Raw genomic sequence first — 25,479 nt, 5'->3', positions numbered from 1 at the left:
CATGCTTCAGAAGCAACCGCATAATTAAAAAAAACAAACAACAAAATTACCCAACTGAAGCATTCCTAGGGCAGTTGTTCAACTTGTCAACTCTGTTAGCTTCGCTTTTCTTGATTAGCTACTCTCATGGTACCACTGTTGTGCCATCAAGGCAGGCTGTATTTCGATAGGGATGGGAAATGAAAACAAACACAGGAGACCTTAGAGATGGTGCGTACATCTGTTTACAGACTCTACTCTCATGCTGCATACATTTTGACATCTTGAGTGGTCTCCGTGATCTTTCCAGATGCCCACTGTCATATGAACTACTTCATTGGTACCTTTTAACTCCAGGAGATGATTGTTCTATGAAAATGCCATTAAAATAAATCCAAAGTACAAAATCTACTCACATGCCCTTTATGTTGATGAGTTATAATAATAAATCCCCGATCATTATTATACTTGACAGTCCCAAAAAAATACTTGCCTGAGGTGAGTGGGAAGGTAATATTTGTACGTCTGGATTATTCTATTTTTTCCATATAAAAATGTATAGGTACCTTCCAGTATAATTAGATTTCAGTGATTTCATGGACCTTCAGTTCTTAAAGATCTTCACCTGGAGGTTAACCAGCTATGGATGTGCTATTGACAAAACTGCTTTTGGCTGAAATAATTTGAACACATAAACAAAGCTTAGCAAGAGTCAACAAGTCTCACCAGCAGTGAAGCTGGCATTTAGTAGAATCACATCTTCGGCTTTGGCACGACTGGTGAAAACTAAACACTCTTTTATTTCACCTCCACTTTTTGTTTTTTCACCTTCTAAAAACAAGTCAGCCTGAGACAGAGCTTTGCTATTATCTTCATTTAACATGGGTTTACACATTGAAAATAGCACAATGATGTCCTGAGGTAAATGTGTTCATTTTCCCAATATTTTTATTGCGAAAGTGTCTATGCGGTGGTAAGAATGGCAAAATTGCAATCTGGGCACAATTTGTGAATTTGTCAAACTTTGCATGAACCTCAGTGTTTGCATTCTTACTATTATTACTATTGGAGCAGATCTAAGATTGTAATAGATTTTAAGGCCAGAAGGAACCATTATGATCATCTAGTCTGGCCTCCTGCATAAGTTAGGGCATAGAATTTCACTCAGAATTTCCTGCATCAGGCCCATAACTTCTAGTTGAGATAGAACTACTCATTTATTTTATGCTCCAAACTGTGCTTGGTGCTTTTAGAGTAGGGGCCTGTATTGTGTGCCTGTAAAGAGCTTACAGTGTAATGGTTCTGTCCTACAAACATCTACTGTCCAATTTCATGTTACTTGACTTACAATATCAATAAATCTTTTTCCTTAGTAAATCCTTTTACTTTTTATTTTTTTGTTAAGCCAATTGTGTGATCAGTGCTGTTCAATACTGGGGGAAAACTCAGTCCTTATAAGAATCTTATAATGTAAATGGACAGTGAAATGAAAGTCTCTAAAACTGCCACAAGGGGTTTTTTGGCTGCTGGTAGAGAGAGGAACCACACTGGAACTTCCAACTCTACAACTACCTTTGGGGCTACAGAATGTGACTCGGGCTACTGGCTAAAGAAAAAGAAGAGAAGTTCCATGTAGTGCCTGGCCTCTTTATGGCTAGTTCTCTCTCCATCTCCATATATTAATGATGTACTATATGACTGTTGTTACTTTGCACTACTTCCAACCAAAATGAGGGCTTGTCTTAACTACCGGGGAGATCAATGCTGCTGCAATCGATGCAGCGGGTGTCAATTTAGTGGGTCTAGTGAAGACGCACCAAATCAATGGCAGAGCGCTCTCCAGTCGACCCCGGTACTCCAGCTCCCCAAAAAGTGTAGGGTAAATTGACCAGAGAGCATCTCCCGTTGATGCAGCGCAGTGAAGACATTGGGGTAAGTCGACCTAAGCTATGTTGACTCCAGCTACGTTATTCACGTAGCTGAAGTAGCGTAACTTAGGTCGACTTACCCCGATAGCGAAGACAAGCCCTGAGTGTAACTCTCAGCTGTGAGGTGTCTCAGGCCGTGGAACTCTATTCCAAGGCTGCCTTCAGTGTGCCCTCTTGCAAAGGATCATGCAATGTCAGTGAAACATAACTTTCCTCCTGAGTAGAGCTTTAAATGAGAACTCCGATGAACTACATCCATAAATGTAACAAAATGTGAGCTCTCTAATTTGGGGACAACCTTGTGAGTTGAAGTGAATGGTAGCTGAATGTGCCCTGTTCCTTCTTCACACAATCAGGCCCCAGCATCCAGGTGTCAGTTGAAATAGTTTTTTGCTTACTCATTTCATCTGAACTCTTTGTCTTTTTAAATAAGTACAATATTGTGTCTGTTTATTTGCAGTTGCTCACAAAACCAAGCCTGAAAAACAGGAGAAAGCTGAAAAAGCACCTCCAAAAGGTAATTATTGATTAGTTTTAGATTTAGTATTTTATGGTTTTTCTTTTTTCCTTTTTGGAGTGTGGAGGTCTGTTTAGAGTGTGTAGTTGTTTCAGAATGACTTCTTTGATGATAAACTAATCTTTCCTTGGGCCTATTTGGCTAGGGTTGCCAGGTGTCTGGTTTTTGACCGGAACGCTGGGTCGAAAAGGGACCCTGGTGGCTCTGGTCAGCATCGCCAACCAGGCCGTTAAAAGTCTAATAGCTAGTCCCTACCTGTCCTGGCACGGCTCTGCATCCCAGAAGCACCCAGCAGGTCTGGCTCCTAGCCACAGGGGCCACAGAGCTCTGCGCACTGCCCCTGCCCCGAGCACTGGCTCTGCACTCCAATTGGCTGGGAACTGTGGCAAATGGAAGATGGGGAGGCAGTACCTGTTGGTGAGAGCAATGCGTGGAGCCTCCTGCCCCCCTGTCAGCCCCCCCACCTAGGAGCTGGACCTGCTGGACGCTTCCGGGGTGCAGCGCGGAGCCAGGACAGGCAGGGAGCCTGCCTTAGACTCACAGAACCACTAACCAGGAGCCTTCTGAGGTAACCCCATGCCCCAGCCCCAGACCTAAGCCTCCCCCAAACCTGGAGCCCCCCTGCACTCCTAACCCTTCATCCTCTGCCCCACCCCAGATGCCCACACCCCCAGCCGTAGCCCTCACCCCCCACTCCGTAACCCCCTATCCCAGCCCAAAGACCCCTCCTATGCCCTGAACCCCTCATCCCTGGCCCCACCCCAGAGCCTTCACCCCTAGCCCAGAGTCTGTACTCCCTCCTGCACCCCACCCCCTGTCTCAACCCCCAGCCCTCTCCCACTTTCCAAATCCCTCAGCTTGGAGCCCCCTCTTGGACCCCAAACCCCTCATCCCCAGCCCCACCCCAGAGCCTGCACCCCCAGTGGGAGCTCTCACCTCCTTCCACACCCCAACCCCCTGCTCCAGCCCATTGAAAGTGAGTGAGGGTGGGAGAGAGCGAACCACCAAGGGAGAGGGAATGTAGTGAGCAGGGGAAGGGGCCTCGGGGAAGGGGCAGGGCCTCAGAGAAGGGGCAGGGCTAGGGTGTTCGGTTTTGTGCGATTAGAAATTTGGCAACCCTATATTTGGCTAAAGACCTTGAGCAGTTCCTATCTTAAGTTTTGTACAACATATTTCTTGCTTAGTTCTACTGTTTTGTAATACAAGGAGTCCATGAACCATTCTTGCGTAGCTAGAGTAATGAGCAACTGAGTATTGTGTTTTTGTTTCTTCTTGTCCTCTTCTCCAAAACTGGATTCAGGGATTTGACTGTAACAAAGGCTTTCTCACTTGTATCAGTTTTCAATTTAGTGGAGACTCTTCTGAGATGGTGTTTACCATCTCTTGCTTTGTGTCTTCTCTTATATCCAAAAATAGCTGTTCATTTTCTTGCTTTTATTTATTGCAACAACCTTTTTGTTCCAGCACATGATCTGTGCAGTTTTTCACTGATAGAAATTGCACTTTTTCTCTCTAGCAAGGCAAATATGCCTTGGATAAAATGTACGTATCTTCCAATTACCACACATATTCTGGGGCAACAGGGCATGTGCGGGTGGGTTTTTGGTATTCTTTCAATTGAAAATCCTATCTTTAAATACACTTCAGATAGGAGACTTTCCGAATTCATTTAGCCTCCTCCACCAATTCATTTTGTTGACCATAGCATTTATAAATCTTTGATGATTGACTGTGGGTTCCTGCATATTTACTTTTGTGTTAAAGACTTTGCTTTTTGGGGACCAGATGCTGCTGTACTGGGTTGGGTTAGGGTACATCTTCACTGCATAGACAAGCTGGGCTCATAACCGGGTTTTAGCCGCATCTCCTCTCCCTTCCCATCCACACAGAAAAACAGCTGACTTGGGGTTAGACGTGCATTAATTCAGGGCTATCTGATTTGGCTGGGAATATCAGTTAGACTGAGCCTGGGCTCTGATTTAACTCTGTCTGGTACCCACTTATTTCGCCGTGATGACTCAATCAAAATCCGTCAAGTACTGATTGTCCTCCAATGGCCTTCCCAAAATTCCCTCCAAAGGACAGACAGTGTCTCCTGCAGTTGGCACAACTGAGTGAAAATGAATGCTAGAGTGTATCCAAAGAACCATGGGATATGCCCCAGACACACACAAGTGAGTGCAGAATGAGTGAGGACATGATAACGTGGGTAGGGCTTTGTAGTGCAGACACTCGCACCCATGCTAAATTAACCTAGGTGCTTAGACTTTGGTGCTGATCACCCAAGTTGACTCTGTAATGAAGACGTAGTCTCTAATCTTTGTCTCTTCCTTATTTTTTAGTCAGACTAGGATTAGATCTGGAACCATTAATATGCTAATGGAGTGAAAATGGGCTCTCGGAAATTAATTTTGCTTGATTTTGAAGCTGTTCAAACACAGTGACACAGTGGATTGGAATGCTTGAATCAGACTTTGTTAGGTTCACCTTCCACTAAGGAAAGGTGTGGAAAAAGGAAATGGGAATGGAGAGAAAAATGTGAATGAAAACGTGACTATAATAATAAAAGGCAGCTACTATCTGGTATCTCTTTGGGGGAAGGGATACGGCTGGGATATACTATCCTAAATGTGTAGCACAAACTTTTCCTTAGCTAGAAAAGTATGTTTTTTAAAATTGAATTGCCCTGAAGTAAATCAGGGGTGGTCTTCATAGAAAATAAAAATTCACAAACTCAGTTTAGTCTTGAGAATGCAAAAAACCCCAGCTGTCTCCATCCCAAACTCCATGAGGTTCAGACATCCCTAATGTATGCTCTGCCTGTCTATCCTTCTATTTTTTGATGTCTTAAATGTGCCCGTGACTGGTCAATGTATTTTGTGAAGAGTTCTGTTTGGTTAGTGGTTGGCGCTTTGGCTGTATTAGTAGCGAGGTAGAGACATTCCATCCCATTTCTCTCTAAGAGATTGTCTACACTTAAAACGCTCGCGGTGGCACAGCACTGCAGCTGTAGCAATGTAGACATGATCTACATTGATGGGAGAGATTCTCCCGTCAGCATAGGTAATTCATCTTCCCAAGGGGTGGTAGCTAGCTTAATGAAATCGCTGTCTACATGGGGACTTAGGTTGGTTTAACTACACCACTCGGGTGTGGATTTTTCACACCCCTGACTGACGTAATTAAATCAACCTAATTTTCTAGTGTAGACCAGCCCCAAATCCTGAGGGAGGATTCTGTGCATCAACAGTTCCTGTGGATCTGCTTAGGGCACATCTCATTCATTTTAGCCGCCCCTCCCCCAAACACATTTCCTGCATCAGTGTGTGTCAGGCCACTTCTCATCTTATCTGAGGTTTGTTCTGTGTCACATCAGCTGCCAGTAGTGCTAAGGGTCATTCCAGCAGCTGGGGATCACTGGGGCATGAGGATACCCAGGCAATGAATGTAATTCTAGCTGCAGGGAGAGATTGTGGTGTAGGAGCCATTATGATGGTTCTAAACCATTTAAAATTCCCCCTACTCATAGGAGATCCTCTGAAGGTGAATGCATCCGATGAAGTGAGCTGTAGCACACGAAAGCTTCTGCTCAAATAAATGTGTTAGTCTCTAAGGTGCCACAAGTCCTCCTTTTCTTTTTGCTGATACAGACTAATACGGCTGTTACTCTGAAATCTGAAGGTTGAGTAAGCAGACTTCAAGGTAGCTTTTTTTCCCTGATAAAGGGGCCAAAGAACGTATATTGGCAAGAACACCATCTAAACACATCAGCTAAAAAGCATACACCCAGGAGACCATAGCATTGAATGTCCATTCCAGAGTGGAATGTGTTAAAAGAGAATGTTGCTGTTATTTAGCTGCCACTTGAATGAAGTGAAGATAACTTTCAGCGCTGTTTTGTTCCCGTAAAATATGGCTTAATGGTAATCAGGGAGAGGAAGGAGAGAAGTATCAGAGTAGAATATTGATATGCTTCTGTGTTGCAGAATGAAGCCTCATGGAAAAGTGATTTAAATCTGCATGCCACCTCGGAGTTCTGTTTGATAGCTGCTAAAACATCACCAATTTATATGTGCGTAACTGACTCATACAACCCAGAACCTTTTTTTAAAAGAGGGAAATGTGAAGTAAACTGTAAATACATGAAATAGACGTGGTTCGCAAGATGTGTCATGATTCTGTGATGTTGTGTTTTGGCAACTCTTTTTCATCAGTTTTCACAAAAATTTTTGTAAAGAAAAGTATAATTTTTATTCATTTTAGTAATTCAAAAAGACAAACCAGAAAGAGAGGAAAAAGTTGAAAAGAAAGCTCCTCCTAAAGGTAACTGTTCCTTTTCATTACATTTTAATTTTACAACAGTTTATGCTGAAAAGTTTAACCTTTATTTTGAGTAAGCAGAGAGTGAATGTGTATGAAAGTAAGCGATATACTGGGAATTTTTAGTAAATAAAATATACTTGTTGATCTTCTTTAAGATAGTACAAAAAATAGATCGCTGAAGATAATCAGAATAAAACCATGTGTAACTGTATCACAGAGAAAGTCGAGAGCAGGCTTACTAAATGTCACTTACAAGATCAGCCAAGAATTTTAGCAGGAGTGTTGGAATAATTTTTATAGTGGAGGTGCTGAGAGCTATTGAACCAAACTGTAAGCCTTTTATATACTGGAAACCACTTCAAGCCAGGTAGGGTGACCAGATATCCCAATTTTTTAGGGACAGTCCCAATTTTAGCGCAGAGGTGGGCAAACTACGGCCCGCGGGCCACATCCGGCCCATGGGACCGTCCTGCCTGGCCCTTGAGCTCCCCACCAGAGAGGCTAGCCCCTGGGCCCTCCTCTGATGCCCCCCCTCCCCTGCAGCCATGCGGGCAGTGCTCTGGGCGGCGGGGCTGCATGCTCCTGCAGGGTAGCAAGGCAGCAGCACAGCTGCCAGACATGCTGCTCTGAGCAGCATGGTAAGGGGGTCAGGGGGGTTCCTGGGAACAGCCAGGGGACAGGGAGCAGGGGGCGGTTGGAAAGGCATGGTAGTCCCAGGAGGCCTGTCAGAGCGTGGAGGTGTGGATAGGAGTCGGGGCAGTCAGGGGACAGGGAGCGGGGGGGGGGGGGGGGGTTGGATAGGGGCGGGGCAGGGGTGAAAGGATTTACCGGTATGCTGGAGTACTGAGCGGGGGTGTGGCCTCAACCGGAAGAGGTGGGGCCTTTAAATCAAGATTCAAAGGCCCCCGGGCTCCAGCTGTGGCTGGGAGTCCCAGGGCCCTTAAATCACCCTGGAGCTACCTGCTGCAGAGGCGGCTGGGAGCTCAGGGCCCTTTAAATCACCGCGGGAGTCCTGCTGCCACTACCCGGGGTTCCCTGCAGTGGCCGAAAGGGCCAGGGGTCCGGCCGCTGCTCGGGGTAGTGGCGGCAGGGCTCTGGCGGTGATTTAAAGGGCCTGGGACTCCCCGCAGCTGCTGGAGCCCCAGCCCTTTAAATCACTGCCAGGGAAGCCTGTCTGGCACGGCGTACCAGCTTTTGCCGGTACGCTGTACCGAACCGTACCGACTTACTTTCACCTCTGGGCGGGGGGTCCCGGGAGGGGGCGGTCTGGGAACAAGGAGCAGGGGGGTCGGATGAGTCGGGGGTTCTGATGGGGGCAGTCAGGGGGTGGGATGTGGGAGGGGTCAGATAGGGGGCGGGGCCAGGCTGTTTGGGGAGGCACAGCCTTCCCTACCTGGCCCTCCATACAGTTTTGCAACCCCAATGTGGCCCTCGGGCCAAAAAGTTTGCCCACCCTTGGTTTAGCTGGAATTGCTGTACCACCGCATTATGGGAGACATGAATTTTGCAGCAACTTCTAGAGTTCTGCCTCAAGGTCAAATAACCTTGAGAGTTTCAGAAGCAGCACACTTGGAGAGGGCTAAATTCTACCCTCAGGCACATGCTCTCAGCTCCCATCAACTTCATTTACAGGCACATAAACAGAATTTGGAGCTTGGGCTCTGAAAAACCAGGTTAATTAGTGGTTTCAGAGGAGCAGCTGTGTTAGTCTGTATTCGCAAAAAGAACAGGAGTACTTGTGGCACCTTAGAGACTAACAAATTTATTTGAGCATGAGCTTTCGTGAGCTACAGCTGAATGCACTGAATGCATTCGATGAAGTGAGCTGTAGCTCACGAAAGCTTATGCTCAAATAAGTTAATTAGTGCACACTACTTATTATGCTCCTGATGCAGCTTGAAGTGTCTGCTTATGGCTTGATTAGTTTTCCAGATCTGAAGAAGAGCTCTTCGAAAGCTTTTCTCTCTCACCAACAGAAGTTGCTTTAATAAAAGATATCTCACCTATCTTCTCTCTAATATCCTAGGACTGACCTGGCTACAGCTGCATGTGGCTTGATTAGACCTGTTCTCTATTTGGTGCCCCATCCTGTAAAGTGCCTGACATTTCCACTGAGGACTGTGTATCAGATTGGCCCCTGGATGAGTGCATCTGAAAACTGTTTTTAGTAGCTTCCACAATCTTTAATGTGTAATTGTCTAGAGGCCAATCTGATACAGTCTGCAGTGAGAATATCACCTGATGATGATAGTTAGTGAGCCATCACCTATGATGATGTCACAACATTACCACACAAAATCATGGATGATTCATTATTACCAAACTTGGGCTCACTCTCCAGATTCAAGGTATCATAAGGTTGGCAAGGTTACTTGTGCACTGGCAGAAGTGTACTACGGGTGCTCTTAATTAGAGGGAGCCATTTAAGAATAAAAAAGGACTCTGAAAAACAGTTCTTCACCAGATAAGGCTAGATATTTTTAATAATCACAATGATTTTATTAAGATAAGATGTTGTAGAAAACTGCAGCTTATGTATTGTAGGTGTGACCCAGCCTGACCTAACTAAACTAGAAACTGTACCGTATTGCAGTTCTTAGAGATGCTTTCCTCTTAATGACTGGCTACATATACGCTTGGATTGCAAAGCTTGGATCCAGTAGACCTGATTGTTTCTGATTGTGTCACTGACTGGCTACTCTGACCGTGGGCAAGTCATGTAGGTCCTGATCCGGCTCCACTGAAATTAATGGGAATCTCTCCATTGACTTTAATGGGTGATTGATAGGGTCTTTAATCATTGTGTGTTCCTCCTTTTACACATATTTGAAAGAAGTATAATAATTTTCTAATTCCCAAACAGGCAGGTGTTGTGAAGCTTAATTCATTACTTGGTCAGAAAATTTTCCATGAAAATTTTTTTTCATCAGAAAACACTGATTCATCAAAAATGAAACTTTCTGTGGGAAAGGGTTGGTTTGGAAAAAAGTTTGAAAAATTGGCTTTTCATATTGAAATGTAAACTAACTGATAATAAAAATAATTAAAAAGTTGAAAAAGTCAGTCAAAATGAATTTCAAAATTATCAAAATGAAATGTGTCGATTAATTTATCTGAAATTTTGTTCAGCTTTTCAGTTTGCAATTTTCTTTTAGATTTTTGTCTTTTTGTCCCAACTCAGAATGTAACAAATTTTCAATATCTCAAATTCCGATGAAATGCGAAAATCATTTCCTGCTCAGCTCTAAGTGCTCTCAGATAGAGTGAAAACATTTCACTTGTGTAGCGTCTTGCATCTGATGATCTCAAAGAACTTAACAAACCTTAACAACAAAGCCATGTAATATACCAGCAAGGCAGAGCACTGTCCTTATATCCAATGTTACATATAGAGTAGCTGAGGCAGAAACTGGTTGTGAGTTGCCCATAGTAACAGAATAAGATCATGGCATCACCAGAATGAGTCACTTGACTCATTACTATGGCAGGAAGAACATTATTTCCCTCCTCATAATGAAAGGCACTGTATATCATTAATACACTTTATAAAAGGAATAGAACTTCTTAGTATTTTATCCACTAGTTTGTTTAGAGTGATTTATATGCCTTTGTTCCATTCTGTCTTGTTCTCTGTGTCCATCTTGATTAGACGGTAAGCTGTTCAGGACAGGGACTACCTGTATTTTGTTGTTGTTGTGTAAATTGTTAGCACTAAAGAAATAATACATTATGATTAATTGAATTTAAAAGTGCTTGATGTTATTTATTCAGGAAAGAATGATTTTGACACATTTCTTTATTACGTGCAGAAGAGAAGAAAGCGAAGAGCACCAAAGTTGAAGAAAAAGTTAAAAAGGAAGTGAAAGATGGAAAAGCTGAAACAAAGACAGCTGAAAAAGGCAAGCAGACAGAAGCAAAAGTAGAGGACATTGGGTTAATAAAGGCCAAACCGAAAGTGAAGGAGGAGAAAGCAGTGAAGGCTGAAACAAAATCAGAAAAGAAAGGTAAACAAAACCAGGAGGAATCAGCTGAAGATCCTAAAAGAGTAGTGGGAAAGAAACAGAGACAGTGAACTTAAAGCTGGCAGAGATCAAAGTCAAACTGCAGACATGGAAAAAAAATAATAGTATCTGCCAATCCCCATTGGGTCTCAGATCACTAAATGGAAACGAAACAAACAAAGATGCTTAAGCTAAGCCGCCAGCATGACAACTGTTAGTGACACAGCTAAAGATTCATTTTGCATGTGAATGTTTCATTGAGAAAACAAGGACCAGTGTTCACAATTACTGAATATTTTTACCTAAAATATACATTTTTAGACTTCTGAAAATAATTGTTAAAAGATTTGGAGGCCTAGGAAAAACATGGCTCCTTTCCTGACACTCATTATCTGTTGAGTTAGCATTTTTTACATTTGTTTACATTCCAGCTAAATTTAGTTTTCACCTGAATCACTGGAACCTTTTAGGCATAATGGAACGTGAGGAGATTAAAGCAGCTTCCTGCACCCTGATTGTTTTACCAGTGGGCTGATCCACCAAGGTGCTGTGCTTTTCCTGCAAGGCGTCAGTCACCTCAGTTCCTATTCACTATGTTAGGAGCTTGGCACATTGCAGGATGCACTCAACACTTTTTTCAAGCTCAGGCTCTGAGAAATTGGTTCAGATTCAAAGTGACGGCAGCATATCTGAGAACACTGGTGAATATCAGATGTTTCCAAATCAATTCACCTCCAGTGTGATGGCGTTACAAGGTGGAAACCCTGAAGTAAATCCTTCTTTCAATAGGAAACCTTCACTTAAAATGAATCTTTGGCCCTGAAGTATCAAGTATCAATGGAAAATTGCATCTTTATTTGAAATCCTGAGGGCATGTTTCTTGCATTGATATCATTGACAAAAATTTCCCATTGACATAAATGGGAACATGATCATCTTACTGTTTCATATACAACAGTAGTGTTATTTGTGTTATGGCAATTCAACCTTATGACTGCATTTCCATTACAAAACATTATTTTCAGGGGCAAAGTAACTAAAAAAAAAATTCTGAGGACTGAAATTTAGCATAAAATATCTCTACCTAGGAATAATTAAACATTTTTTGACTGTTTTAAAATTAAAGTAACATAAAGGGGAAAGAAACTAGTTCAGATCTGTTTTTGCCTTCCTCAGGTTAAAAAATGGTCTTTCATATATATGAAATGTTGCAGGCTTCTAGTCAATAATGGACTAATGCCTTTAGGCCCTGATCTCAAATCCACTGAAGTCAATGGGAGCCCGTCTATTGCCTTCATTAGGCTTTGGATGGGCCCTTTGGGAGGATTCATTTTTCTTTCATGTGTCCTTTTCTTGTTTCACAGAATATTTTTATTTTAGTGCATAGACTTAATGCACTTGTGCCAGCCAAATACCTTAAAGTCCCTATGTGTTTGTTGACAGACAGACTGTACCCAATCCGAATGGATTATTAGGTTTTCAATCAAAATGATATCTTTATAAATTCATATGTAGAATTTTTTTAAGAAAATAGTTTTTCCAGCCACTTTTGGATTTATCAGATAAACATTTATTTTTTTGCGGTCCTTTACAGAATGATACAATAGACTTTAAAGGCTTCACAAGAACTGTTTATAGTCAAGGATCTTTGTACTCCATGGGAAGCTTGACCTGAATTCTACAGCAAGGGACTGGAATTCTGCGGCACTCCAGGGCAGTGGCAGGAAATCTTGCAGCAGCTTGAGATAAATTAAATATTGAGATTTGGGGGAATTAAGTATGAACATAAACAATACCATCAGCACTCTATAATTTCTGTTATGTAAGTTTCTAATTGAATTTATGTTGGTTCTACATTTTTAATTTTCAAAAGCTTGCGTAATCTTTATTTTTTTTTTTTGGAAAACACATAATTACATAACAGAAGTTGTCAAAGCTGCTCGGTTTGATAGGTGAGTAGGGGATAAATGGGATTTTTTGTTTTGTTTGGTCTCCTAGGCTAGGAAGGTTTGGAGGCGGTCTGGGATTATTGGAGAAGTACGCTAACTGGATGTTAGTCCTAAAATCATCAATGGTTAAACAATGTTGACATTTAAACTGTCATCATTAGCTTTCAAAATTAACATATCTTTGAGATGAATGGGGCAGTTTACCTTTCCATTAGAGCTATTGTTTCAAGCTAACTGCAGACTTAAGCAGACATCCCTGCAATCAGTTTGCACTCAGTCCACAACTGAACGATTTTCTTCACCCCTGCAAATGTTAGAAACTTTGACCAAGGTTTTTCACAATGGGTGCCTAAAGTTGAAATCAATTGGTGCTAGCATTTCTTGGTCACTTTTTAGACTTAAAGTACATCTACACCACAAATGAAGGTGTGATAGCTTTAATCTAACAAGCACAGGTAACAAGACAGTATCAGTGAAGAAACAGTGGCATGGAACCTGGCACAGGCCAGCAAACACAATATGTACCCAGAGCCCCTGATGGGCTCATACTAGGATGGCTAGCCACCACCAAAGCCTATGCCACCATGGCCTTACTACCGCTATTCCTCACACCAGCTAGATTAAGGCTAATGTGGGTATGCCAGTCTGCACTGCAATCACTCCTTAATGTGTGATGTAGATATACCCTGAGAAGCCTAATGCCAGGTATCCTGACCTTCTTAGTTTCATTTAAAAAAAAATTAAAGCTTAGCATCTGGAACATGATTCTGTGGCAACTTCCACAGCTGTTGAATTGCAGTGTACACAGGGCCCTGTTTATATTCCTGTTGAGTAAACTCTCTCTCTCTCTCTCTCTTTTTCTCTTTTATTGGACTTTGAAAAGTTCTAAAATCATATTAACAAAACACTCTGTTAGAAAAGGGCGGGGGAGATAGCTCAGTGGTTTGAGCATTGGCCTGCTAAACCCAGGGTTGTGAGTTCAATCCTTGAGGGGGGCATTTGGGATCTGGGGCAAAAATTGGAAATTGGTCCTGCTTTGAGCAGGGGGTTGGACTAGATGACCTCCTGAGGTCCCTTCCAACCCTGATATTCTATGATTCTAAAATGTTATTGAATGAGAAAATTTAACATGGAATATTATGGGGTCTAAGGAAGCCATTGGGTCTATCGGCAAAATCAGCTCCTCAGTTTACAGGTGGACTGAACTTTCAAACATGCCTGTGAGAGTGAACTTTGGATTCTTCTGTTTAAAAGTAACCAGTGAATAAAAAATTTAAATTCCTCACTAAGCCATGTTCAGAAATTGAAGATGACATGATATAAAGGTTCTGTCTTAAATCCACTGGAGGAAATTCAGAACTAAGAGTGTGCTCCTGCCATTACCTTTCCACTGTGAGTAGTCTCATTGACTTTAATGGAAAAACTCTGGTTCATAAGCAAAACTCTGGCTCACAAGCATAACACTTGATAGTGTTTGCCAGATTGGGCCCTAAAATTGAAACCAGCACTGAAGGATTATGACTGTTGTTCTAGTTCAAAGGCAGGAATAGCAGCATGGGGAGCTGTGCAGCTGGTGCTGGGTTAGTGGTGAATTCCACTTCTCTAACCTCCCCCACTTAGAACCTTAATACTACTCAAACTTTATGCAGGTGAATATCACCCCTAACTGTACTTCAATACCTGAACACAGAATGAGGACTTAAAGACAGAGTTCCAGCTTTAACTCTGAAGTCTATGACCTGGTGGCCTGAAATAAGATCCTGAACAGTCGTGTGTGTGTGTGTGTGTGTGTTTGTGTGTGTGGGAGAGAGAGAGAGAGAGAATTACTTTAAGGCTGGAAAAAAATACCCAGAGAAAACATCACAAAAATAGCCAAAAATGTGATTTGTCACTGCTAAGCTTTATCTTCATTGCTGCATGGAAAAAAAGGCCTTTAAACTTAGTTTCCTCATTGCTCTTTTTCCTTTCTGCTCTGTTAGATCAATATGCGTTCTGTCGCTATGTGATTGACATGTTTGCGCAAGGGGATTTTTATACAGGTATTTTTATACATCGTTGAACTCTGTTCTACTAGTCTTTGTTTTTCTGAGAAGTTCTGCTTTTTATGCACTAAAGTTTGTTTTGTATTTTTTAAAGATGCAAAATGGCAACAGTGTGCAAATAGAATTTTTAAATAAAGCATAAGAACTAATGGCTGTACTATTAGAGCTTTTAACTTTTCATTCTGCAATTGCATGAATTAAAATTAAGGGTAATCAAAAAGTGTAGTCATGGGAAACTATAGCAAATGCTAAAATCTATCATAATCCCTTTGTGCCAAGAAAGGTGCAGGACAATGGAGTAATATCTTAATATGTTTTTTCCACAAACAATAACTCCAGGATACTTAATTTTCACAAGAACTGAAACTGCATTGAAAACCTTCATTGTTTTTAATGTATGAAATCTCTCATCTGATCTATCACTTTTTTTGCTTTATCTCCCCTCTGACACACACACACACCACACACTCATTTCTTCAAACACACACTCATTTCGTAGCAAAATGAAGAGAGAACCATTGTTGATGACTGAGAACTGAGTTGGTCCTAGGGCATTAAGTCAGTTCAACTGTCCTAATCTTATTTAACTGATATTTTTTTCTAGAATCATGGTGCCAAGTGTACAATAGAAGTGGCACTATTTCAGAGAGGACATAATCTCAGAGAGAGGACACATACCCTTTAAATGAAACAAAATTTGCTGAAGTTTTTATGGGAACAGTCAACGTTTGAATATCCAGGGATATGAATTCAGTCAAGCTTTGTGTAACTGCTTATTTGTTCAAGAGGTTACACATCCACTTTAGACCTAGATTTATCAAATAGTGCTTTATGCATTGTCCCTGTTGTTTCGTTATTTGCCCTGAGGAATCTTCCTGACACAGGTGCTTTCCTTATGGGGCTGAGCTGCCCCAGAAGGAGGCAACTGACAGTGAAAAGGGGCAGCAGCAGAAATGGAGGAATATGTGCAGGTTATCCTGCCTCATGCTAGGTAAAGGGAAGGGGTAGGGTGTTCAGTTCCCTGCAAAGTTCATAGGATTTTGGAGAAATGGGGAGAGGGTCTGTTTTATTACTCCCCATCCCTCCTTTCTTTGTTGCCCCCCCTCTCCAAAAAAAATGAAGATGGGGAGAAGGCTAGCTGGAAAGAGAGCCTGTTCCCATTAAAAGACAGGAAAATATTACATTGGCCCAGGTCCTGTCAGGGAAAGCAGATCCAAGTGGAGGGCATTGGTCTGGAACTGCAATCACGTTGACAAAAAGGTTAGCAAAACTTGATCATTGTTTCAGAGACCCTGATAAGTTTTAATATTAAGACAGCTTCCTGGGGTTCTTCAAAATCTCACTTATGGCTCTCCTGGCATTTGCAAGGATGATTGCAGCTTCTTTTGCTTTGTCTGCTCCTCTTCAAGCCGAACATCCTTCACAGAAGCTCTCCCCACGTTGATTGACACACCCCTGAGGCAGAGCAGGGTTGCCCTGTAAAGGAACTAGGGTTGTTGAGGTAAATTTGTTTTGACATTTCCAACATCCAGGAAGTTGGAAGGGTTAGGAGTGGGTGGAGAGGAGATGGAGGCTGCATCAAGTAGAATTTTTGAAAATCCCCAAAATGTGGAATGATGCTACTCTGCCATGTTTGCCTCATGGCATTGTCTCAAAATATCATGATAGTCATACTGATGCAGCATCACAGTGTAAACATGTTTTTTTGGGGGGGAGTCAGGTAGCTATACACTTTGAGCTTCTCTATGACTCTTATCACTCATGAAGTTACTCTACAGCTCTTTAATGTTGACTATTGCCTTATTAAAGGGTGCCTAAGAGGGGATTCGTTCTGTACTCTATCCCTCACAACTGGTTGAGTGGCAATTACTTTTAGTCCTGCTGAATCTATTTACCACCTCAAGTACAACCCAGTGAATTGTAGCTATTAAGCAATTTTAATTGTATCTGTGAATAGTAAAATAAGGCATTTCCCATAAAACAAGCCATTCCATTCACAGTCAGTGAAGAAAAACACTGAAACATCCAGCACATACCTCACTTCTTTCTGATGAGGTGATTCAAGGTAAAGGTCAGATATGCTGAGTTCTGTACTCTCCACAAAAAGCATCCAGAATGGCACTACCGGCTGCAGCTCAAATAGTCTCTTCCTAAGCCAACATGTTCATTTCACAGTGGTCAGACTGTACCAGTCTTTTAAATTCCTTTTCTGTATAGAAATATAGAGTAATAACAGCGTCACATTATCAGTAACTTTAATGTCCTTATTATCTAATTAACCTTAAAACCTATTTTAATTAATCTCCACATGAGCTCATGTTTTAGAACATTGAATAGCTGATGTGTTATCCTAACCAGGGGACCTCAGCACAGCTAAACTAAGGAGTTTAACTGCAACTCCACCCAGCATAGCAGCACTCTCAGCCCAAAACTAATTTCTGTCAAATCCAATATTTATGTTTATGGAAGAGAAAAAATTGTGTTTAGTATTTATATTATGGAAGTTCCATGTCTGCTGAATTTGAACTTTCATCTACTTAGGTTTAGTGTGAGCAGAGTACTATCCTTAGATATCATGTGGACTACATGGATTCATAATAATAGTAAACATTATTATTGTTTAATAATATTTGTTGTTGCTTTAGAGGACTTCATTCATACCAACAGTGTTCCCAAATGGTCTATTTTTATTATAATGGGACATTTTTATGTACAGAAAAATATATAGTTTATTTAATATACCTGGTTAGGTGGCAAATATGTTAAGCACTGGCAATATAAAATGATTTCTGTTTTCTTAAAATTTTATACTAGAATGAACAGCGAAAACTGTACCCTTCAATATAGTTTGACAGTGTGACAAATAAATAAAAATTAAATAATACTAAGTCTTGAATTTAACCTCCTGACTGGCTATCTAAAGATATATTGGAAAAACTTATTCCCTTTTTTACATCTGTGCAATCTCCCTGCAGTTTGTAAGGTGGCATTTTTGTAATGAGAGAGAAACATGGTCCCTTTTGTCAATTTCCTGTAGACTTTGCAGTTGGAGGCTTAGAAAGTGAGTGAAACTGACACTTCTGTTCTTGGTGAAACTAAAATATTTTGCCAAGATACATTCTCCCTCTCCCCTCCCCACCCACTCCCTGGTGGCTGCTCCCATTGTGCCTTAGCTGACTTCCCTGTGTTTCTATTGTAGTATGGCTATACCCCCAAATTGGTCAGTTGTTGCCCTAGTCAGTCACTGTCTTAGGTCCTAATCCTGATTCTACTTCAAGAATTGCCCTGCTGTCAGTTAGTAACTGAGGTTTCATCTATAGCTGCTGTAACCAGTTTCTAGTCTGTGCAGATTTTTTTTAAAAAATGCCATAGATAGGAACATAGCACTCAGTCCAGCACAGCTGAAATCTATGGGAGTTTATCCATTAATTTAAATGGGAGCTGGATCAGATCTCTATAGTAGCTATGTTGGATGAGACCAATGGTCCATCTTATGCAGTACCTTGTACCCAAAAATGATCTAGACTACATATTTCTGAGAAAATTTGAGATCTACACATCTATCCGATTGTGTGCTACTGTATCACAGGGGGAAGTTCCTTCCTGACCTTAGTTGATGAGCTTGCTCCATGAAACATGAGAGTCTTTGTAATTGTCAGTGTCATATGTGTGTAGTGGGTCACTGTTTACTAGTGGATTTTACTGAATTTATTCACGCTGAGTAGCCTTTTCCTCCAAGAATATCCCATTGATCCTTGTTGGACTATCATAGAATAAGGTGCTATTTAGCATAAATACAGGTCCATCATCTGGTCCTCAATAAATTGCTAATGTAGAGGGGGTAACTATTTACTTATAGTAGACGTCTAAAGGTGAATAGCACATGACAATTAAGGCCAAAAGTTTCAAACTCAGGTGCGTCTGAAGCTAGGTAGCTAAATATGTGGCTGTATTTTCAGAGATGCTGAGCAACATTAGTTCTCATTGGTTCTCTTTGTACCAGATTCCATTCAGGCCAGTGACTATCAGGCACAACGTAGTCCTCGTCGTATCAGGGTCTCACTGACTGTCAAAGGGTGGGTTACCTACAGGACATCTGATGCACTTGAAATTAGTTTTATATTAATGGAGCTTTGTTCTGAATAACACCTTTGCTATTACTTACTCGGAGTTTTATATCACATCTGCTAGAGTTCATGTTCAGGGTTAGTAGCTTCACTTGGCTTTGATTTCCCTTTTATTTATGTCCTTACGGAGGGTGAAATCCTCACTCATGTGGATGGGCACTTGCGCACACATGTAGTCTAATGGATTGCTCTCTTAAAATGGAGCAGATTACTCCCCTTCATGCACTGGCGCTGCTCTGCTCTGTCTGGTGCCATGTCCTCACTTCATCCTCACCTCCTTTTTTGCCTGCTTGTTCCCCATGGGGATGCGCCAATGGACATGTCATGTGCTCTGCAGAGTGCAGGGAGAACAAGGGTTGCTATAATGAAATGCCTTTGTGCAGTCACCCAAGGGGAGGGGCTTATTGTATTCCCCTCTGTCTCTGCATGCCAATGGCAATGCATGTCATAGATTCCAGGGCCACAAGGGACCACTGTGGTAATCTATTCTGACCTCCTGTATAGAAGAGGCCATAGAACTTCTCTGAATCAATTCCTGTTTGAAATAGAGCTGTCTAATTTGTGCACTGCAGGGCGAAAGTGGTACTTCTTGATTCTGAGCTGCACCTCTCAGTAGGCAGAGCTGGAAGGGGAGCTAGGGGGAGGTAGAAAATGTGCCTTTTTGCCACCTTTTGCAGCTTCAGGCTGCAAGGGTCTTTTTGGCTCTTGGTGTAAAATGGCACACTCCCAGGAGTTGCAATGATCTCCAAGGATCGCTGAAGGGCAGTAGATTCTGGCCAGACCCTCTTCCTCCACCAACACCCTCTCCCCCTTGTCTTTTGGATGTCTTGGTCAGTGAAATCGAGCATGATGAAACTACCTCCAGCTTTACATGGCTTTTGTTTGTTTGAAACCAGTGTTTCATTGAGAACGCCAGAGACAATATTTTTCTTCTCTTCAAATGTACACTATATTGTTTCCTATCCACTTCCCCCACCCATCATATTAGAGCAGGGGTGGGCAAACTTTTTGGCCTGAGGGCCACATCGGGTTTCGGAAATTGAATGGAGGGCCGGGTAGGGGAGTCTGTGCCTCCCCAAACAGCCAGGCGTGGCCCAGCCCCTGTCCCCCATCCATCCCCCCCCCGCTGCTTCTCGCCACCTGACGCCCCCCCCGGGACTCCTGCCCCACCCAACCCACCCTGTTCCCTGATGGCCCCCCTGGGACCCCTGCCCCATCCATCCCCTTGCTCCCTGTCCCCTGACTGTCCCCAGAACCCTGTCCCCTGACTGTCCCCTGACACCCCATCCAACTCCCCCTCCTTCCTGACTGCCCCCCCAGGATGCCTGCCCCCAGTCAACCCTCCTGTGCCCCGTCCTCTGACCGCCCCGAATCCTATCCATACCCCTGACCACCATTCTGAACTCCCTTGCCCTCTGCCCAACCCCTCTTCCCCTCCTCCCTGCCCCCTTACCGCGCTGCCTGGAGCACCGGTGGCTGGTGGTGCTACAGCCGTGCCGCCGGGCTGGAGCCAGCCACACACCGCGCAGCACAGAGCACCCGGTCAGGCCGGGCTCTGCGGCTGCGCTGCCCCATTGCGCCGGTGGTGCACTGAGCTGAGGCTGCGGGTAAGGGGGAATAGCGGGGGAGGGGCCGGGGACTAGCCTTCCAGGCTAAGAGTTCAGGAGCCAGGCAGGAGGGTCCCGCGAGCCAGACGTGGCCTGCGGGCAGCAGTTTGCCCACCTCTGTATTAGAGAGTGACTAAAGCAGATGCGGGGCCTGGCAGATGGCTGACTGGGAGCAGGGCTTAACGGGGTGCTAAGACCTATACAATGAACAGCAAACTTCCTCCCCGCATTTTTCTTTTGAAAATGTGAATGATCGTTGAGAACTTCCACATCTTCTCTTGCAGGGAGCAGTTGGGTTCCCCCTAATTTGCAAAGGCCTCACTAGACTCATCTCCTTGAATAAGTAGGTAGCTGTACATCAATTTCCAAAGAATGCTGGATTGATGGAGCACTTGTTGATGTATTCGCTCCTGCTGATGACATAATTGGGGATGATTTGATGACACAAAGCTGTCTTTTACTCCTCTAGGAACCTGCTGGGATAATTCTGAACACACTCTAAAATAGTCTGAAAGGGAAGAAATACTAAAGAGTAATTTAAATACCTACATGAGAAGCATGGAAAATTAAGGCTTAATCATTGAATAATTTCTGTCTAATTAGGTGTTATTTATTAATAAGCCATTCTTGCAATAATTTCAGCTGTCAGAACCAAATATTCTCTCTTTAAATTTCTGATTCAATTATGCAAAAACCTAGAGAAGCTATTTAAACTGGGTTCTTCTCTCTGACGCCCTGCAAAGGCTGTATCTGCTTGGGAGGTCTCTCACATGACACAGATCCCTTAATGGAATATTATCAGTGCATGATCCCCACACCATCCCACAGAGACAAAACAGACACCCATTATTCCCTGCTTATGTCATTCCATCTTGAATCCAATCCAGATGCTAGCACGCTAGGCCATAACTATCAGCACTCCCATGGCACTGCTGTGTAACGATGCCAAAATTCCCTAAATTACTTTCACTGTTTCAGAAGCAACTACGCAGGGAATCTTTCACATCCTGCTTCCGTAGAGGAGAACGATCTCTTGCTTTAATAGTTCACTCTGAGAAGTTCAGAGCTTTCTGTTTATGAGTTAGCAGTCAGAGAGAGAAATTCTTTGTTGGTATAAATTGTTGCAGCTCTATTGAAGTCAGTGGACATACAACAATTTACGTAAGCATGGGATACATGCCAAAATAAGCATAACTTATTAAATAAATCATATATATAGATATAGAGATATGATATGATAAATCACCTAATAAGGAATATTGAAATTCAGGGTCACATTTCAGTTAAGATTAATTAACAATGGCATAGACAACAAAACATTGTGAACAAAATATGAAAGGCCTCAAAAATCTTGGTCTTTAAAGTAAATCGTTTAGGAACATAAGAACAGCCATACTGGATCAGACCAATGGCCCATCTAGCCCAGTATCCTGTCTTCTTACAGTGGTCAGTGCTTGATGCTTCAGAGGAAATGAACAGAACAGGGCAATTGTCAAGTGATGATCCATCCCATCACCCCGTCCCAGCTTCTTTAGAAAGAAGGGGAGGAGGAGGACGGTAAAAGGAGAACAAGTGCATATATATATAAAATATAAACCAAACCTTATAAACCAAAACCAAACAAACCATAAAGCTCTAGAAATAAACAATTTCTGTGTTTACATTAAAGAGATTAAATAATCCTTGACAATCGCCATATAAAGTCACCGTTAAATTTAAATAGTTATTCATTCTTAGTACTGCTTTCTGGCAAGAAATATTAATACAAATAATAATAGCATTTCAAATGGATTAAAAAAATCAATCAAATGGAGGCACCAATGAGCTAAATTGCTTGTCTTCAATACCTGACTCAGTATTATCTTGACAGGTTAATTGACAACAGAAAATAGCTGTAGCTTCATCAGATTTTTTAAAAGTTATTTTTTTCCGTATTCACTCAGGCAGAGTTTTCAAGGAAACAAAATTGAGGCCATAAAACCTTAAGATAGAAATTTCACTTAAGATCATACATTTCTTTTCACAAATCTGAGCAGTCTTCAGTATATTAGGAAACATATGACCCTTCAAAAGAAATATTACCTCTTTTTCTATCCCAAATCTGGTAATATTTCAGGATTAGTAGATTGCCAAAAACCCCCAACATCAATAGTTGTGGTGTGGTGCACTTTGCTGCCAGTGTCCTTGTTTGGAACACAAAAGTTTTGATATTTGTAGGACTGGAGCATGGTCACCAATAGAATTTAAATTGGGCATTAGTGGCTGGGCTGGTAGCACCATTTATTATTAAAGTTGCCAGATACTATGCAAAACTTTAGCAATTTGGGCTGAAATTTTCCACGTCAAGTATTTGCTTCAGGCTGATTATTTAAAAAATAAAAAAAAGATTCAGTCAAAATGGTCCAGGTAGTTCTGAGAATGAGGATAATGAAACAATGTTACTTTTTCCTGTGTGACAAAAATGCTGGAGGCCTTTTCTTTGAAATGTTGTAGTGCTCTCAGGCATGGTGGTAGGACTTGCAGTTTGGCAGGCCTTTGTGTCGGGGATGTGTCCTTTGCCATTCATGTGAAAACCCACACAAATCTGGCCAAGTTATAAGCCTTTAAAAAAATCACAGTTGCACATGCTCAGTCAAGACTTGAGAAGCAGCTAACATTTCTGAAGAGTCCGTCCTCCTTGAGCATGATCCATCGACTCACAGCTCCTGGTGCTGACCAGATTGGTGTGCAAGTACCAATCCCACCGAGCAAACTGAGTACAATTCCAACCCAGGGCTATGAGGGCTCAAAAGGGCGTCTCCCAGCTGTTCCAGGTCAAGGTGAAGCCAAGCATAAGATTCACAGCAGGGATCCTGTCCCTCCTCTGCTCTCAATGACTCTCTACCCAGGTGTCCCGGCAATATGCAGGAGAAAGCCATCTGATTTGAATGCAATGGGACAAGAGATGGACTGGGAGGAGGGAAAGATGTTGGTGGGACAAGGCATCAGGTGAAACTGGATGGCAGAGGAGAAACTGATGAAGTTGGAGGGGGAGACTAAGAGTGGTTGGACAAGACTAAGACTGGGGACAAACTCAGATTGGTTGAGTAAGGAGACTGGGACTGGGAACCAGTGGAGGGATGGGGTGGGGGAAGGAGAGAGAGATTTGACAAGATGTAAGGCTATTGAGGGGGAACTGGGACTATCTGGGCAAGGAGACTGGGACAAAGGGCCAGAGAACAGGTGGGGGGAGATTGAGATTGGGTGAGGAAACTGGGAAAGGAGATTGTAACTGGGAGGCAGAGTGGGGTGGCGGGAGAGGCAGATTGAACGAGGAGCTGGGAAGTGGGAACTGGGCTTGGGTGGGCAAGAAGATGGGGACTTGCATGAGTAGCCTAAGGCATGGAGACTAGGAATGGGTAGAGAAGGAGAATGGGACTGGAACAAGGAACCAGAGATGGGAAAGAGACAGAACTGGGAGAAGTTCGATGGGATGGGGCAAAGAGATCCAGATTAGGGAAAACTGGTAAAAGAACCTGCATCTACTAATGCACACTCCCCTTCTAGAGCCTGGAATGGAACCAACGATTTCTGAGTCTCGCCATGCCTCTTCTGTCAACAAATGCCTGTGAAAGTGTGTGTATTGTCCTCCTCTAGTACTGGATTACTTAGAGGATGAAACCTACTACTGTTATCAGTTACTCTGTTAGCTCAACTGGCAGAGGTACATGTGATGGATCTAAAGGTTCCAAACCTGCCAATGAACCTTATGGATGTCAATACAAAGCTACATGATGGAATTTTGGGATGAGGGGAGGGAGGTGGATGTTTTTTTAAAACCTCGGAAATTACATACAAACAAATTAGAAGAACATTAAGTTTATTAAGTCAAACAATTGAATGTTAGAAAATGCCAGAACTATGATTGTCTGTACAACTTTAATTTGACCCCCTTATGCGTATGCATTTTGATAATCTGTAATTACATGCTCACGTACTAATTTTTCCATGGAGCCCTGCCTCATTCTGTGCACTGGATTCATCTGCTCTGAGGATGTAGTAATGTAGTAAAGGAGGCTGTTGTCTGTAGATCTCTGCTTCATTTGTTGGAAATTGGAAGGTGTGTACTATTAGTACTACCAGGACAGGTGGGTCTAGGCTTTCCCATAACTAAAGGGTTGGAAGGTGTGTGGTGAATGAGGCAGAGAATGGATGATTAAGACAGCTGAATACTACCCTGGAAAACTCAATTCTATCTCTGCCGCTGCCACAGAGTTTCTATGAAATGCTAAGCAAGTCACTTAAGCCATTCTTTTCACAGATGATCATAATTGCATGCTCTGCATTTTATGGATGGCACTCACAATTGCAACTAAAGTCAATGGGAGCTCTGCTTCAGTCTATACAGTGCTATATAATGCTAAGTACTTTGAAAAATCGAGTCTTAGGTGTTCCAAATTGCCCCTCCCCAGCCCCTGAAAGTAGTGGGTACTTTTGACCTTATTCTCTGTGCTTTGGCTCCTTATCTGTAAATTGAGGATAATCCCATCCTCTCATCTCACTGGGGTGTTGTGAAAATAAATAAATTTATGTTTGTAAAGCATTCAGATACTAAAGTGATGAGTGCCATGGAAAAGCCCATGAGGAAATTAATAATTCTGTCTTCATAGCAGGGTTTGAATAGTGTTCACTAAGGGTTGGGGCCACACACTGAACTATGAGGATAAAACAAAATATTGAATAGCTGCTCAGGAAGTGAACACTGTATGTCCTGTGCACTGAACGAGGCAGGGGTTTTGTGGAAAAAATAATTTGTGAACATGAAAGACTGTATCATAATGTATACCCTCAAGGGGGCTGAAGTAAAGTTGCAGAGGCAACCTTAATTCTGACATTTACTAACTTTTGAATTATTGACATTTCAACCATAGTCATATTATTTTAACACAGTTCTTTGAATATAATATATTTATACCAAACTTCCCCCCTAGAAATCCTCAGGAAAACACAGCATCTGCATGTTATTT

At 42.4% G+C, this 25,479-nt stretch overlaps 1 protein-coding gene across 1 annotated transcript in view; it reads left to right on the top strand.

Annotated features, from left to right (window-relative positions):
- TRDN (triadin) overlaps positions 1–18,885 on the top strand; it is a gene marked incomplete at its 3' end in the record, with an annotated part of 122,665 nt that extends 103,780 nt beyond the window's left edge. Inside the window, exons 8-12 of the mRNA XM_084624930.1 lie at positions 2,368–2,424; positions 6,688–6,747; positions 10,557–10,751; positions 14,677–14,736; positions 18,743–18,885. Coding sequence (XP_084481056.1) covers positions 2,368–2,424; positions 6,688–6,747; positions 10,557–10,751; positions 14,677–14,736; positions 18,743–18,885 — 515 coding nt within the window. The remainder of the gene's footprint in view (positions 1–2,367; positions 2,425–6,687; positions 6,748–10,556; positions 10,752–14,676; positions 14,737–18,742) is intronic.
- Positions 18,886–25,479: the final 6,594 nt, after the last annotated feature.

Source organism: Lepidochelys olivacea (genome assembly GCF_965140295.1).
Source record: "Lepidochelys olivacea isolate rLepOli2 genome assembly, chromosome: 3".
In the NCBI taxonomy this organism is placed as follows: Eukaryota; Metazoa; Chordata; order Testudines; family Cheloniidae; genus Lepidochelys; species Lepidochelys olivacea.
This window is presented reverse-complemented; position numbering and strand designations above follow the sequence as displayed.